The 18,822-nt window shown below is 42.0% G+C and overlaps 1 protein-coding gene across 1 annotated transcript in view; it reads right to left on the bottom strand.

Annotated features, from left to right (window-relative positions):
• Positions 1–18,822, bottom strand: part of LOC139409112 (actin-binding LIM protein 1-like) — a 118,761-nt gene that overhangs the window by 67,108 nt on the left and 32,831 nt on the right. Inside the window, exon 2 of the mRNA XM_071153839.1 lies at positions 6,316–6,450. Coding sequence (XP_071009940.1) covers positions 6,316–6,450 — 135 coding nt within the window. The remainder of the gene's footprint in view (positions 1–6,315; positions 6,451–18,822) is intronic.

Here is an 18,822-nt window from a genome sequence, read left to right on the forward strand (position 1 = left end):
AGATCTTCTGTTGAATCTGACAATTAATCGTGATGGTTGTACAGTTGTCTCAAATAAAACTGTGAAGGACCTAGGCATTACTCTGGATGCTGATCTCTCTTTTGACGAACATATCAAGACTGTTTCAAGGACAGCTTTTTTTCCATCTACGTAACATTGCAAAAATCCGAAATTTTCTGTCTAAAAATGATGCAGAAAAATATATCCATGCTTTTGTCACTACTAGGTTAGACTACTGCAATGCTCTACTTTCCGGCTACCCGAATAAAGCACTAAATAAACTTTAGTTAGTGCTAAATACGGCTGCTAGAATCCTGACTAGAACCAAAAAATGTGATCGTATTACTCCAGTGCTAGCCTCCCTACACTGGCTTCCTGTCAAGGCAAGGGCTGATTTCAAGGTTTTACTGCTAACCTACAAAGCATTACATGAGCTTGCTCCTACCTATCTTTCCGATTTGGTCCTGCCGTACATACCTACACGTACGCTACAGTCACAAGACGCATGCCTCCTAATTGTCCCTAGAATTCCTAAGCAAACAGCTGGAGGCAGGGCTTTCCCTATAGAGCTCCATTTTTATGGAATGGTCTGCCTACCTATGTGAGAGACGCAGACTCTGTCTCAACCTTTAAGTCTTTATTGAAGACTCATCTCTTCAGTGGGTCCTATGATTGATTGTAGTCTGGTCCAGGAGTGTGACAGCCCTTGCTGTCTCTGCCTGGCCGGTTCCCCTCTCTCCACTGGGATTCTCTGCCTCTAACCCTATTACAGGGGCTGAGTAATTGGCTTACTGCTGCTCTTCCATGCCGTCCCTAGGAGGGGTGCGTCACTTGAGTGGGTTGAGTCACTGACGTGGTCTTCCTGTCTGGGTTGGCACCCCCCCTGGGTTGTGCCGTGGCGGAGATCTTTGTAGGCTATACTTGGCCTTGTCTCAGGATGGTACATTGTTGGTTGAAGATATCCCTCTAGTGGTGTGGGGGCTGTGCTTTGGCAAAGTGGGTGGGGTTATATCCTGCCTGTTTAGACCTGCATTGCTTGCTGTTTGGGGTTTTAGGCTGGGTTTGTGTACAGCACTTTGTGATATCAGCTGATGTAAGAAGTGCTATATAAATACATTTGGTTTGATTAGATTCCAACATCTAGTGGAAAGCCTTCACACAAGAGTGGAGTCTGTTATAGTTGAGGGACCAACTATTGGGGGACTAACTCCATGTTATTGCACATGATTTTGGAATGAGATGTACGAGCAGGTGTCCAAATACTTTTGGTAATGTAGTGTTACTCCAAATGAGTGGATTTACTGTAACCACTGCCTGTTCATACTTATTGAAATGATATTATAGCTATGTGACTCTCAATGCCACAGTACTTGCCTTCAAGTAGGATTTGATGACCTGGCTAGCTAACTAGCTAACTGACTAATTGTTATTCTCGCTTGCTGGACTCAGTGTACAGCAGCTGTGGGAAAATATTAACTAATTGGCTGTTCAATCTGTTTATTATAATATTGACAAGGCACTTGTAACTTTGACACAACAGGAGATAAACAGGCCACACACTGTAGTCCTCTGGGCCTTGGGTGAATAAACAAGCAGAGAATGTGATTCATTGGGACCAGGCTTTACTTGATGTGCATTAGCTTGGCTCACACTTGGGGCTATAATCAGTGACCTAGTTACCAGCGACAAGCCATTTTCAATGGAAGGAGGAGACATGAGGAAACAGCAACTTAAGTTGGTGATGAGAGAGCTAGCAATAAGAATTGAAAATCAAAGCAAATCAAATCAAATTTTATTGGTCACATGCTCTCAATTGTGCATCTGTAAAAGTTTGAGAGTGTTTTCGGTGACAAGCCAAATTTCTTCAGCCTCCTGAGGTTGAAGAGGCGCTGTTGCGCCTTCTTCCCCATGCTGTCTGTGTGGGTGGACCATTTCAGTTTGTCCGTGATGGAACTTAAAAATTTCCCACTCTAAATATGTAGGTGTGCCGTTTTCAGTTGCACAGGGTGGGGTCGAGACCCTGGGTCTCGAGCTAAATGACGAGTTGAGGGTACTATGGTATTAATTGCTGAGCTGTAATCGATGAAGTTTACATACACTTAGGTTGGAGTCATTAAAACTCATTTTTCAACCACTTCACAAATTTATTTTTAACAAACTGTAGCTTACGGGCCTCCTGGGTGGCGCAGTGGTTAAGGGCGCGGTACTGCAGCGCCAGATGTGCCACCAGAGACTCTGGGTTCGCGCCCAGGCTCTGTCGTAACCGGCCGTGACCCGGAGGTCCGTGGGGCGACGCACAATTGGCCTAGCGTCGTCCGGGTTAGGGAGGGTTTGGCCAGTAGGGAAATCTTGTCTAATCGTGCACCAGTGACTCCTGTGGCGGGCCGGGCGCAGTGCGCGCTAACAAAGGTTGCCAGGTGCACTGTGTTTCCTCCGACACATTGGTGCGGCTGGCTTCTGGGTTGGATGGCGCTGTGTTAAGAAGCAGTTCGGCTTGGTTGGGTTGTGTATCGGAGGACGCATGACTTTCAACCTTCGTCTCTCCCGAGCCCGTACGGAAGTTGTAGCGATGAGACAGGATAGTAGCTACTAAAACAATTGGATACCATGAAATTGGGGAGAAAAAGGGGTAAAATAAATAAAAAAAACTGTAACTTTGGCAAGTCAGTTAGGACATCTACTTCGCGCTTGACACAAATAATTTTTCCAACAATTGTTTACAGACAGATTATTTCATTTATAATTCACTGTATCACAATTCCAGTGTGTCAGAAGTTTACTAAGTTGACTGTGCCTTTAAACGGTGCCTTTAAAATTCCAGAAAATTATGTCATGGCTTTAGAAGTTCTAATAGGCTAAATGACATAATTTGAGTCAATTGGAGGTGTACCTGTGGATGTATTTCAAGGCCTACCTTCAAACTCACTGCCTCTTTGCTTGACATTATGGGAAAATCAAAAGAAATCAGCCAAGACCTCAGAAAAAAATTGTAGACCTCCACAAGACTGGTTCATCCTTGGGAGTAATTTCCAAATGCCTGAAGGTACCACATTCATCTGTACAAACAACAGTACGCAAGTATAAACACCATGGGAACACACAGCCGTCATACCGCTCAGGAAGGAGACGCGTTCTGTCTCCTAGAGATGAATGTACTTTGGTGCGAAAAGTGCAAATCAATCCCAGAACAACAGCAAAGGACCTTGTGAAGATGCTGGAGGAAACAGGTACAAAAGTATCTATATCCACAGTAAAACAAGTACTATTTCGACATAACCTGAAAGGCCGCTCAGCAAGGAAGAAGCCACTGCTCCAAAACCGCTATAAAAAAGCCAGACTAAGGTTTGCAACTGCACATGGGGACAAAGATCGTACTTTTTGGAGAAATGTCCTCTGGTCTGATGAATCAAAAATAGAACTGTTTGTCCATAATGACCATCGTTATGTTAAGAGGAAAAAGAGGGAGGTTTGCAAGCCGAATAACACCATCCCAACCGTGAAGCACAGGGGTGGCAGCATCATATTGTGGGGGTGCTTTGCTGCAGGAGGGACTGGTGCATTTCACAAAATAGATGGCATCATGAGGAAGGAAAATTATGTGGATATATTGAAGCAACATCTCAAGACATCAGTCAGGAAGTTAAAGCTTGGTTGCAAATGAGTCTTCCAAATGGACAATGACCCCAAGCATACTTCCAAGAATACTTCCAAAGTTGTGGCAAAACGGCTTAAGAACAACAAAGTCAAGGTAATGGTGCTGCCATCACAAAGCCCTAACCTCAATCCTGTAGAAAATTTGTGGGCAGACTTGAAAAAGCATGTGCGAGCAAGGAGGCCTACAAACCTAATTCAGTTACACCAGCTGTCAGGAGGAAAGTGCCAAAATTCACCCAACTTATTGTGGGAAGCTTGTGGAAGGCTACCCGAAACGTTTGACCCAAGTTAAACAATTAAAAGGCAATGCTACCAAATACTAATTGAGTGTATGTAAACTTCAGACCCACTGGGAATGTGATGAAAGGAATGAAAGCTGAAATAAATTATTCTCTCTACTATTTTTTGATATTTCACATTTTTTAAATAAAGGGGTGATCCTAACTGACCTAAGACAGGGAATCACTTTTATCAGGATTAAGCGTCAGGAATTGTGAAAAACAGAGTTTAAATGTAGTTGGCAAAGGTGTATGTAAACTTCCGACTTCAACTGTAGGTATTCCTCTTGTCCAGATGGGTTAGGGCAGTGTGCAGTGTGATTACGATTGTGTCGTCTGTCGACCTATTGGGGCGGTAAGCAAATTGGAGTGGGTCTAGGGTGTCAGGTAGGGTGGAGGTGAAATGATCCTTGACTAGTCTCTCAAAGCACTTCATGATGACGGAAGGCAAGACTAAGGGGCGATAGTCATTTAGCTCAGTTACCTTAGCTTTCTTGGGAACAGGAACAGTGGTGGCCCTCTTGAAGCATGTGGGAACAGCAGTACAACATCACTGATGCACTTGCTAATAAACTCGCTCACCGAATCAGCGTATACATCGATGTTGTTGTCTAAGGCTATCCGGAACATATCCCAGTCCACATGATCGAAGCAATCTTGAAGCGGGGAATCAGATTGGTCGGACCAGCGTTGAACAGACCTGAGCACGGGCGTTTCCTGTTTTAGTTTCTGTCTATAGGCTGGGAACAACAAAATGGTCAGATTTGTGGTCAATGTCATGATCAGATTTGCCAAAAGGAGGGACAGGGAGGGCTTTGTATGCGTCGCGGATGTTAGAGTAGCAATGATCCAGAAATGTGCCAGCCCGGGTCATGCACTAAATATGCTGATATAATTTAGGGAGCCTTGTCTTCAGATAAGCCTTGTTAAAATCCCCAGCTGTAATAAATGCAGCCTCAGGATTTGTGGTTTCCAGTTTACATATAGAGTCCAATGAAGTTCTTTCAGGGCCGTCGAGGTGTCTGCTTGGGGGGGGATATACACGGCTGTGATTATAATCGAAGAGAATTCTCTTGGTAGATAATGCGGTCGGCATTTTATTGTAAGAAATTCTAGGTCAGGTGAACAATAGGACTTGAGTTCCTGTATGTTGTTATGATCACACCACGACTCGTTAATCATAAGGCATACACCCACGCCATTCTTCTTACCAGAGAGATGTTTGTTTCTGTCAGCGCGATGCGTGAAGAAACCGGGTGGCTGTACCCACTCTGATAAGGTATTCTGAGTGAGCCATGTTTCCGTAAAACAGAGAATGTTACAATCTGTGATGTCTCTCTGGAAGGCAACCCTTGCTCGAATTTCATCTACCTTGTTGTCAAGAGACTGGACATTGGTGAGTAGTATTCTCGGGAGCGGTGAGCGATGTGCCCATCTACGGAGCCTGACCAGAAGTCCGCTCCATCTGCCCCTTCTGCGGTGCCATTGTTTTGGGTCGCCTACTGGGATCCGATCCATTGTCCTGGGTGGTGGTCCAAACAGAGGATCCACTTCGGGAAAGTCGTATTCCTGGTCATAATGTTGGTAAGTTGACCTTGCTCTTATGTCCAACAGTTCTTCCCGGCTGAATGTAATAATACTTCAGATTTCCTGGGGTAACAGTGTAAGAAGTAATACATAAAAAAACTAAATACTGTGTAGTTTCATAAGAACGCGAAGCAAGGCGACCATCTCTGTCGGCGCCATCCTAATGCTCTCATATTATGCAAATTTCAGCGACATGCCACGCAATAGCTAATCGGGAGATGGAAGCTTGCGCTAGCTAGCTTTGACATTTGTTAACAACAAAACAGCCGTCAAAGCATGCTGCTTGAATGCTATACCCACCATGGGAGAGTTCAATGATTTGATTGCTGATTATTAGTCTTAATCCTCCGTTACAGTACAACATTTCACTTTGAAAACTACAAATTATGTTAACTTATAGCCAAATAATGTTGTTGTGTTGTCCTGTACTCGTATTGGTTGCCAATACATAAATGAGAGAAGAAAAAACAACAACTCCACCTCAAACAGACTGTTTCTGAAATGCTTGCTATTTCCTCAAATAACATGACGTCACTGACCAATCAGCTGTTTATTTGTCATTCATATATTTTTTATGACCGATATTTTCTATGACCCACAGAAAAGCTCCTTTTCAATATACTTTGTTACATTTTTGGAAGGAAAACTACTTTAATCACATTGTCATATCATAGGACATATTTATTGGACATACTGTATATTAACTGGACAGTTGCTTTAAACCCTTTTACCTCATGAGGAGCATAGGTCATACCACCATCAACAAATTATCTTCAGGGTTTGGTACTGTACTTACCTTTACAGGTGAAGCACTTCAGGTGGAAGTGCTTGGACTGCACCCTCAGCACCTCACCCTTACATGGCTCCCCACACTTGTAGCACTGGATCAGAGGCTTCTCATTGGAATTGTGTGCGTCCTGAGCATGTGCCACTAGAATAGAACAGAACAGAACACAAATAGACATGAGTATGAACCACTGTAATCACATGCACTACACTGTTAAAATAGAAAGACTCAAAACACCATAATTGTGTTCTGAAGCCATGAAAAGTATATCCTGTAAATATTGATTGATGATGATTTTCAGACCAGACTTGAATTAACATTTTAAATAAGACACTGGGAATTTAATATTTTTCCTATGGTATAACATTTTACTAATTATATGCTTCAGTTGCTATTGTGAGATTATAAATTATGTTAATATCAAAATGTTTAGGGGTATGTAAGTTATAGCACAATTAACATGTATAGAGTGGGCCTTCATCACTGGTCTGTTTGTGAAAACACTGCCTTAGTCCATTTAGCCAGTCTTCAGGAATAAACTGTTGTGCTGAACCACCTTTGTTACATTGAGAACATGGGACCTGATTCAGACATGTCGACTTACCATATACTCAAGTCAAATAGTCCATGTTAAATCAATTTATCTCACATCTGAATAGGAATTATATATTTTTTGTCTGCTTTGTTTAGACAGATTAGAAGCAGGAGGAGATGGAGAAGGAGTGAAAGTGGGAGAGATTAGAAACAGGAGGAGATGGAGAAGGAGTGAAAGTAGAACAGGCAGAAGTGGGAATAGAACCCCCGACTTTTGGGGCAGTAAAATGGCACATTTAATTAGAATTTTACCCACTAAACCACACAGACACGTACCATGTGAAGAACTTGGGCCCCCATATCAGAATACAAATTATAGATTAAAGACAAATTGTGAACTTCAAACATTGTGCTGCCGTACTGTTCAGAATTTGTATAATTTCTGGGGCATGGAGGTGGTTAGAGGGCATTCGTGTTTGGTGTGTCCTCTAGCAAACTTTGTGGTCTTGTATTAAAACAGGCATGTTTGCGTTTGGGCCTGTATTCAGGCTCTTCACAAACTCAGACAGGAAAGAGCACACCAATCGCTCTGGTGAAAATCTCCAAAACAATCCAAGAAAGTATGCGTCAATAGGCACCCATGGGTCTGAAAGCAAAGAAAGTAAAACTAAATAGAAATAATAGGTATACAGCGCATTCGGAAAGTATTCCGACACCTTGACTTTTTCCACAATTTGTTTACGTTACAGTCTTATTCTAAAATGGATTCATTTGTTTTTTTCTCCTCACCAATCTACACACAATACCCCATAATGACAAAGCAAAAACAGGTTTCAAAAATAATAATTCTGAAATATTACATTTACATAAGTTTTCAGACCCTTTACTCAGTACTTTGTTGAAGCACCTTGATGGAGACCACTGTTTTATTGGGTACCTTAAAAGCTGCAGACATTGTTTTGGTATCCTTCCCCAGATCTGTGACTTGACACAATCCTGTCTCAGAGCTTTACGGACAATTCCTTCGACCTCATGGCTTGGTTTTTGCTCTGACATGTACTGTCAACCTTATATAGACAGGTGTGTGCCTTTCCAAATCATGTCCAATCAATTGAATTTAATACAGGAGGAATCCAATCAAGTTGTAGAAACATCTCAAGGATGATCAATGGAAAAAGGATGCACCTGACCTAAATTTAGAGTCTCATAGCAAAGGCTCTGAAAACAAATGTAAGTAAATAATTATATTTTCTATTTTTAATACATTTGCAAAAATGTCTACAAACCTGTTTTCGCTTTGTCGTTATGAGGTATTGTGTGTAGATTGATGAGGGGAACAAAAATATTTAATCCATTTTAGAATAAGGCTGAAACGTAACAAAATGTGGGAAAAATCAAGGGGTCTGAATACTTTCTGAATGCACTGTATGTTCCAAGACAGACAAGAGATACAATCACCTGCTCGTCGAACATCTCATTCCAAAATCATGTGCATTATTATAGAGTTGGTCCCTCCTTTGCCACTGTAACAGCCTCCACTCTTCTGGGAAGGCTTTCAACTAGATGTTGTAACATTGCTGTGGGGACTTGCTTCCATTCAGCCACAAGAGCATTAGTGAGATCGAGCACTGATGTTAGGCCTGGCTCGCAGTCGAAGTTCCAATTCATCCCAAAGGTATTCGATGGGGTTGAGGTCAGGGCTCTGTGCAGGCCAATCAAATTATTCAACACCAATCTCGGCAAACCATTTTTGTATGGACACCGCTTTGTACACAAGGGCATTGTCAAGCTAAAACAGGAAAGGGCCCTCCCCAAACTATTGCCACAAAGTTGGAAGAACAGAATCGTCTAGATTGTAATTATATGCTATAACATTAAGATTTCCCTTCACTGGAACTAAGGGGCCTTGCCCGAACCATGAAAACAGCCCTCCTCTAACAAACCTTACAGTTGGCACTAGCTTTACACCACTCTAACCTACGTTTGGCATTATTATGCATAGTGATCTTAGACTTGTGTGTGGCTGCTTGGCCATAAAAACCCATGTCATGAAGCTCCCAAAGAACAGTTCTGGTGCTGAGGTTGCTTCCGGAGGCAGTTTGGAACTCGGTAGTGAGTGTTGCAACCGAGGACAGACTATTTCTACAAGCTACACACTTCAGCATTCAGCGGTCCAGTTCTGTGAGCTTGTGTGGCCTAACACTTCGCGGCTGAGCCGTTGTTGTTCCTCCAGTTCACAATAACAGGACTTACAGTCGACCAGGGCAGCTCTAGCATAGCAGAAATGTGATGAACTGACTTGTTGGAAAGGTGGCATCCTATGACGATGTCACGTTGAAAGTCACTGAGCTGTTCAGTAAGGCCATTCTACTGCCAATATTTGTCTATAGAGATTGTATGGCTGTCTACTCAATTTTATACACATGTCAGCAACAGTTGTGGATGAAATAGCCAAATCCACTCATTTGAAGGGATGTCCACATACTTTTGTATAGTATATGTAATAGTCGACATAGGTTATCCAAGGATACATTTTTTTTTAACAAACCCGCTTTAGTAGGACCAATTTTGGTTAGTAAGTCTCGAGATGGGAAGACAACATTTTGGAAAACAGTTTAAAATCTGTGTTCATCAAAGATAGGGGTCAATAGTGAGAACACTGGGTTCCTTATCTTTTTTTAATAAAAGCATAATTAGTGCTGAATTCACATCTCCCCCACATTGACCCTTTGTGAACGTGTGCTACTCATTTTGATGGCGGATAGAATTGCTTCCCACATTTTAAACAGACCTCAGGAGGAATACCGTCCCATCCAGGTGATATGCCTTCATTTATGCTATCCAATACCCCTTTGAGTTAATTGAGGAAGATTTCAAATCAAATCTGATTTTATTGGTTGCAAATACATATTTTGCAGATGTTATCGCAGGTGCAACGAAATGCTTATGTTTCTATCTCTAACAGTGCAGCATACCTAACAATTCAGGCTCCCAGCCAGGGTGTCTTCCTCTATTGAGAGAAGAGGAGTTCTTAATTATTTTAGAAAGGACTTAGTCTGGCTGGGTGTTTACAATCTGAGGTATATAGTTCTTTATAGAAGTGGGAGAATCTTTGATTGATTAATGTGGGTTCTGATAGTAATTCCCCTGTTCCAGATTCAATAGTTGCTATAACAGCTAATTGATCATTACTGCTTAGCTTGTTGGCCAGTAAATGACTAGGACGATTACCATGAAAGCAATGGTTGAGTCAAATTCGATGGATGGCAAATTCTGCTCTCTGTCTTATCAATTAATTGAGCTCTGTCTTGACCTTGGAAAGAGGAATAGCTACCTGGTCATGAGTGTTTGTTGAGAACGATCTGACGCAGTTAAACATTTCCAATTCTTATATATTCAAACCACATGCAAATGCAGTTAAAAAAAATAATTATAAAACCTTTGGTGGCATTCCATAGAACCCTGCGGTCATCGACTGCCTTTTTATTGATAATTATGTATTCAATTAGATCAATTTGACATCACAGAATGTAGAATTATGTAGCAATGTACTTTGAAACGCCATCTTGTGGCTCTTTTAGTACATTCTAAGATTTGAATTTGGCAGTAATAAGCTCATATGTCGAATTTATATTTTCTTGTTTAAAGAAAACAGAGGTGTAGATAATAGTATGAAATCTAAATGTGAGAATGTTTTATGCCTGTTTGAGTAGAAAGTGTTCTCTTTTGCTTTAGGATCATGTGCTCGCCAGGATTCAATGAGGTTGTAATCAGAGAGTATATGCTGGGGTGGATTTTTCTTTTGTCAAACTTTCTTTATTGTGACAAATGATGATAGAATTGTTTTTTTTGTTTTTTTATACATTATGATTGCCAAATAAGGTATGTGAGCCAGGTGATGTCATCATGTAACTATAAAGCTACACCACATTTATTTCTAAATTCCTACTGCTTGCTAAATTTAAAAAAAATAACTTTAAAAATGTATTTTTTTGCAGGACAAGGATTGTCCTGACTTTCAAGTATGTGACCTTCGCCCTCTGCCGAGTCCGTACAGGAGGTGCAGCGATGGGACAAGACTGTAACTACCAACTGGGGAGAAACATTTAAATAAAACTCTCGTCCTTGGATCAATAGCCCTGTCTATGAATTTGAGAGTAGTTACATTTCTCCAGCCCAATCGCACAGCTGTTTACGATAACAGTGGCAGGGTGAGCACTTTGTTGTTGTTTGGCCCCTATTATCAATGTCCAAGAAACATACCCTATAAAATATAATATATGGTAGGTTATGCATTAGTAAACTGTAGCTTTGCCCTCCAATGGCTATTGATGCGGGTATATGGGCAGGCAGAGGATCTGTATCTGTATCTGTGTTCCCACATGGAGCAGTGGATAAGGACCAACTGCTCAGAAACCATGACAGTGAAAAGAACAACACACACACACACATTCACACCACTATACTGTATACACATACTGTTCCATTGCGGCAATGCAGCTTAATTTGAAACGGCAGATTATTTCACTTTCAAGAGCATCAACTCAGAAACACACACCCTAGAAATAGCATTCGTGAACTCTTGGGGACAAACAAAATGTCCCCAGTTGGTCAAATGTCTGTTTGTTTACTATTCTTGTGGTGACTTCTGGTCCCCACAAGAAGAGTTAAACATGTCCACACACACACACACACACACACACACACACATACACACACATACAATTCTGCTGAGATTAAAGTTGTTTTAATATGAACAACATACCTTTTACCAAAACATTCAGTCACACTTTACAGCATGCAGGTTTAATGTACTATGATGCCGTTATAATGCATTGTAAGACCAGTCCTAAGTATGTACACCCCCCCCCCCCACATAATTTATTTTTGTCAACTCATAATGATCCTGAGTAATTAACAGCAATTTGAGTCAGTTGAAATATTAATACATAGAGAGGCATAACATATTATAACCCTTATTATCAGATATTGTAAAGGGTCATACATGCGTATACCCAGTTAAAAAGTATTATACCTGAGGATAAAGTGCCAGGCATTTTCTCTGTGTAATAACGACCACAACAGATAGTAATCAGTTATAAAAACAGATCGCACCTCCACCCTTCACATTAAATTGTTTCTGCCAAGGGAACACCTTCAGAAAACATTCAGCAAACATATTCACTTCACATTTTTCCATTTTAGTCAGACACTCTTATCCATTCATCTTTCCGTCATTGTATGATTTTTTGTGTGCGAATGAACTCAAACTTACCGACAATGTCAAATGTGATATAGCGAAGCGCCTGAGTGAGTTGGGTGTGCAATTACGCAGGCACTTTCCCGAAACTGATGACACTAATAACGGGATTCGTTATCCCTTTCATGCCCTGCCTCCAGTCCACTTACCGATATCTGAACAACAGAGCCTCATCAAAATTGCAACAAGCTGTTCTGTGATAATTTGATTTAATCAGAAGCCACTGCCAGATTTCTGGATTGTGCCCTGGTCCTATAAGAGCTCTTTACCACTTCCCACGACCCGGGTTGTGACAAAAACTCACACTCATTCTTATGTTTAATAATGTATCGTATAGTATGTGTGTGGCAGGCTTACAATGATGGGAAAAACTAAATTTGAGAGTGCGCTGACCCTGGTACTAGAGGGGGTACGCAGCTGGAGGTTGAATGTTTGAAGGGGTACGGGACTATAAAAAGTTTGGGAACCACTGTTGTAGAGCATGAACCAGCAGGAGAGAATCACTGCTTTGATGTTTGCAGAGAACGACAGGGTGTTGTATAGGGTCACACCAAGGTTCTTTGCACTCTGGGAGGGAGACACCGTGGAGTTGTCACCATGATGGAGAGGTCTTTCCCCTCAGTTTTTGATAAAGGAACACCTTCAGAAAACATTATCTGATCCATCCCCAAGGCCTGGTCACAAAGCCACTGTAAGCCTTCGTTTCGTATGATACTATACACAAGGTTGGTCCAGATCTGAATTGAAAGTGGTGGGGAAGACATTGCAAGAGCACACCCACTCATGGTGTAAGGCAGGGGTCCCCAATAATATTCAGCCGTGGGACGGTTTTTCCTTGATCGGATGGTCGGGGGGCGTGAACATAGTTATAAAGAATTTGTACACGGCCTCTCGGGTGGTGCAGTGGTTAAGGGGGCTGTACTGCAGCGCCAGCTATGCCACCAGAGACTCTGGGTTCGCACACAGGCTCTGTCGCAACCGGCCGCGACCGGGAGGTCCGTGGGGCGATGCACAGTTGGCCCAGCGTTGTCCGGGTTAGGGAGGGTTTGGCCGGTAGGGATATCCTTGACTCATCGCGCACAAGCGACTCCTGTGGCGGGCTCCTGTGGCGGGCTAACCAAGGTTGCCAGGTGCACGGTGTTTCCTCCGACACATTGGTGTGGCTGGCTTCCGGGTTGGATGCGCGCTGTGTTAAGAAGCAGTGCGGCTTGGTTGGGTTGTGTATCGGAGGACGCATGACTTTCAACCTTCATCTCTCCTGAGCCCGTATGGCAGTTGTAGTGATGAGACAAGTAGCTCCTAAACAATTGGATACCACGAAATTGGGGAGAAAAAGGGGTAAAATTTAAATAACTAAATAAAATAAAATAAATAATAATAATAATTTGTACACCGCAATTTGACCGCAAGAATCCCAAAAATATATAATATTTGACAAAAAACTGAATAAATTCCAACCTCGATGACATTGGGATACGATCACATATGCCTCACTATTTATGCATGGGAGTACTTGGGAACAGATTTCCTCAATTAAAATAACTTTGAGCTAATTTCCTGGTAATTTATTTAATGTCCCAAAACGAAAATTATTTATACAAGAAATTGTTATTATTCATATTTTTGCCCAGAAAGTTTAAGGGGTTGCAAATGAAATGACCTGAGGGAGGAATTTGGCTCACGGGCCGCCTATTGGGGAACCCTGGTTTATAGGATGAGATGGACGGATGGAGGAAAGGAGGGAGTTAAAAGAGAGAAAAAGAGGGGTGAGAGCAAGAGAGAGAGAGAGAGAGAGAGAGAGGGGAAGTAGGGTAAAGAGAGAAAATGTGATTTTCCACAGAGGGGTGAGAGCAAGAGAGAGAGAGAGAGAGAGAGAGAGGGGAAGTAGGGTAAAGGAGGGAGGGAGTCTGTCTCCCTCGTGTGCTCAATGTGATTTTCCACAGAGCTGTGAGTCATTCTTCAATAACAAAGATCTTAGACCTGAGTGGCAGTGAACTAAGACAGCAGTGGTGGTGAGGGCTCAGTACTCAGCACTCACAATGTGATATGGCGCCTCAGCACTGGTATGTAACTATACAGCAACTTACTGGAACTAAGGAGTAATGAATACTACAAACCAACTGTAGTTTCTTGCAAGATTTGGTTCTGGGTTCTGCGCTTTTAACGGACCTCTGAGACTATCCAGTGCAGGTGCATTTATACGGAGACTTGATTACACACAGGTGGATTGTATTTATCCTCATTAGTCATTTAGGTCAACATTGGATCATTCAGAGATACTGAACTTCTGGAGAGAGTTTGCTGCACTGAAAGTAAAGGGGCTGAATAATTTTGCACGCCCAATTTTTCAGTTTTTGATTTGTTAAAAAAGTTTGAAATATCCAATAAATGTCGTTCCACTTCATGATTGTGTCCCACTTGTTGTTGATTCTTCACAAAAAAATACAGTTTTATATCTTTATGTTTGAAGCCTGAAATGTGGCAAAAGGTCGCAAAGTTCAAGGGGGCCGAATACTTTCGCAAGGCACTGTAACTATACAGCAACTTACTGGAACTAAGGAGTAATGAATACTACAAACCAACTGTAGTTTCTTGCAAGATTTGGTTCTGGGTTCCGAGATTAAACCAACTGTGACAATATTACCTCAGTAATAGGGAATACACAGGGCTAGCCCAGTACGGTGACTGTGCTATCACCATAGCTGTAAGTAAGTAGAACTGTTTATCCCCAGAGAGATCACTCGATCACAGGTCGCCAGGACGTTGGGAGACCCTGTCGAAACTATCCACCGTGGGAGAAAATGTAAAACTCAAAACAAGTGCCCGGATCTAGCATTAAGCCCAAAGTCTATGGAGCAGGAGGTCACTGCTTAGACCACTGCACCATCCATCCACAATGAGTTAGCAAGGCCAATCTTAATTAATGGCTAAACTTAACCGAGTTGTTTTTCAGTTTTTACCCTATTCCAAACCTTAATCCTTAATTCACCCGATCGGAATTAATGCCTGAATTGAATTAACTCGATCACAAACCTTAATCCTTAACTTAACCAATCAGTATGAATTCCTGAACTGTTAACCAATTGGAATGAATGCTTGAACTTAACCCTGAAGTTGTTTCTGTTTATTTTTTATTTCACCTTTATTTAACTAGGCAAGTCAGTTAAGAGCAAATTCTTATTTTACAATGAAGGGCGTACCCCGGCCAAACCTGGACGACGCTGGGCCAATTGTGCACCGCCCTATGGGACTCCCAATCATGTCCGGATGTGATACAAACCTTAACTCTTAACTTAAGCCGGTCGGAATTAATGTCTTAATCGTAATTGTTTCCGTGTGCCTAAATCGTCTAGATCTCATGCAGTTTACTAGTATAAAATATACGTTTGTACAAGGATCTCAAAAAACTACGTGAGACTGTGATATCTTTGCTATGCCATGCTCTTACCGAGTGATTAATCAGTAACTATGGTCACACAATGTCACATTCCACCCTCGACTCTACTACTGCATTGATGTCTCAGTCTACAGAGGATGAGGATGGAACTGTATTATCTGCTGACAGAGAGATCTATACTGCCTCTGCCTCATCACTGGAAGATCACAGGCAAAACCATGTACACTGGGATACATTCAACAGGGCACAACATTGTGAAATGTTCAGATAGAAATATGTTATGTAGAAAAAGGAGTAGTGTCCACTGTATTTATGACATTTCTGTGTGAAACTTTCCACAACGTTTGTCCTACTGAACATGGCCCTAATCATCACCTAATCATCCTCTCACTTACAGCCCATAGCCTGCATTGCTTTAGGACTGATACAAGGCCACAGACAGACAGGCGTAGCCCCCAAATCCATGGGCGTAGGTGTAAAGTTACCAAAAGAGCTTCCCCAGGCTCAGCACACTTCGACGAGTGGTGCTTTCAACCCACCTACTACAACCCCAACCCCCATCTCTTTAAAGGAAGCCTCTGCATAAGCAATAATAAAGATTGCCGATGATGCAAGGAAAAGTTCTAATAGCGTATTTTCACACCACTATTTGTTTTCTGTAAGTCATTTAAGTATGAGACTGAAATGACTGCTTCCTGTGGAGCCTAGCAGAAAAACAGGACCCCTGTGGCGTGTCTGGGACACTCCACACACACACACACACACACACACACACACACACACACACACACACACACACACACACACACACACACACACACACACACCAACTCCCCACCAAACCATGCCCCTCCCACACACACATGTGTATGGCTCTGGGTCTCCCATCCAACCAACCCCTCTGGGATGAGAAGTTCTGGAGTGGCATGGCCTACAACGAATATCAAATTCTAAATATCCCCACTGTGGTAAAAGTGTGTGTGTGTGAGTGCCTGTGTGCGTGCGAGCTTGCATGTGTGTGTGTGCATGTGTGTTTTGGTGAGGGCGTGCGGTACTTTTTATCACACAGACATAATAAGGCATCCTATAACCTCCCTCTTATGAATATGTATGATTTGATTCACAACCCCTACCCCCCGACCAACCGCCAGCCCCTGCACCAGTGTCCCAGACAAAGCACTTCAAACATGGGCACAAATTGGGGGGAACGTATCTCCCTCTACCAGCCCCCCAGCCCTGAATAACTAATCCCTGGGGACCTAACACAGAATAATCATTGTTTCTAAATGGCTGGCTGTCATAGACCAGAGGGTTGTTGTTGTTGGGATGTTCTAACTAACACAGTTACCTGTAATGTATGAACGGAGAAGGACTTTCAATTCACCCACCCAGCTCTTGGTACATACTGTGTGTGTAGAGACATGTGTATGTACTTTTGTGTATGTGTCAAGTGTGTAATATATAGTGTTTATTTTTATACAGGATTACTGTGTATCTAAGACTATTTGCCCCCTCTTATCATTTCCTAAACAATAAAAACCCTATCAAAAAACCCTACCCTATCAAAATAATTGTTACCTCCCTCTGAAAGATAGTACATTTAAATACATTACAGGATCCAAAATCAGGCCCAAATCTAGACTCTATCTTCTCTTTTTAGCATCATGTGTCAAATTTCCTATGATAATCAGATGAGGGGTTCAGTTTAGCACAGAGCAAATGGCAAAGGGATGTTTGTCACATATAATGAGTATTTCTAAGGTTTGTCATACACAACCTGGATGTCCCCTCTATTTCCTTCTCTAAACTAATTCTATCTCAAGGGGGATGCAGGTTTCAGAGCTCTGTGTATTGATTTTAGGTGGCAACACTGGTGCTCGCTGTGTCTAACTCACGATCTGTGTCCCAAATGGGACCATATGGGTCTTGGTCAAAAGTAGTGCACTATGTAGGGAATTCGGTGCCATTTGGGATGTATCCACTCCGCTTTACCTCTATAAGTGCTGATCCTTTGCTACAGTTGTATTACAGTTTTTCTCAATTGCTAAAACACTAAAACCCATTGGCTGAACAAGGTTCTCAGTTGCCTGGACTCATTTAGCTAGTTATGCAGTCTGTTGTCAATACCTTAAACTATTTCACATGGAAAAACACAATTTGCAGATCTCACTTAGACTTTTCCGCAAAACTCTAAACACATTCTCATTCTCAAAACACATTCTGCACTCTAATGCACATGTCATCCACACTGGTAAACACAAGTGGCAACAATCAAATACAAATAGAGAATACATGTCATTGATTGAACACAACCACTCAAAATTGATTTAACCTGTTTCAAATGATGCGACACAACCAATATAAACCAGTTCAGAGAGCAAACAGGTTGTTGAAGGTGGAAAGGAGAAAGTCTGAGAATGGATAGAAGAAACAGTATGAGAGGACGAGTGCGTATGCGAGGTGGGCGACGAGGAGGAAGAGGAGGAGGAGGGCAAGAAAGAGGAAGAGGAGGACGAAGAGGAAGAGGAAGACAAAGAGTGGAAATATCTGATGAAATTCGAGCAACAGTTATAGACCATGTTCTTGTCCATGGACTGACAATGAGGGAAGCAGGACTTAGAGTGCAACCCAATTTGAGCCGATTTTCTGTGTCCACCATAGTAAGGACATTCAGAGAAGAGAACAGGTACAGGATACTACTGTATTTTTGTAATTGCAAATTTACTGTACTACACTATATGCAGCTGTTTCAATATACATTTGTAAAGTTAATCACTGTATGTATTGTACTGCATGAATATGTTTTGTAACTGCAAAACTACTTTTTGTAGAATTGCAAGGCTGCCACATGCAGGTGGAAGGACAGCTATATTCACTCGGGAGCAAGAGGCCGTTGTAGTTGGCATGGTCCTTCAAGATAATGCAATACGACGCAGAGAAAACCATTAACGAGTGATACAAGACAACACACACTTCCAGGGAATCGACAGTAACAGGATGCGAATGAAACAAGTATACAGAGTACCTTTTGAGCGCAACTCACCAAGGGTGAAAGAACTGCGAGCTCAGTATGTGCAAGTAAGTGTATTCAGAAACATTTACTGTAATCCAGATTGTCTACAGTACTAACACATACTATGTGAATGACATTACTCTTCAGTACATACAATGTATGTGAATCAGAAGCCTAATTGTACTCTACAGTCTAGCACTGTCTCTGTACAACATACAAAATCCTACATACAGTATATTGTATTTCTACACAGACAATATTTGACTTGGAATCCTTGGACAGACCCCATGAGTTCATCTTTGTCGATGAAGC

Source organism: Oncorhynchus clarkii, chromosome 1, assembly GCF_045791955.1.
Source record: "Oncorhynchus clarkii lewisi isolate Uvic-CL-2024 chromosome 1, UVic_Ocla_1.0, whole genome shotgun sequence".
Taxonomy (NCBI): domain Eukaryota; kingdom Metazoa; phylum Chordata; class Actinopteri; order Salmoniformes; family Salmonidae; genus Oncorhynchus; species Oncorhynchus clarkii.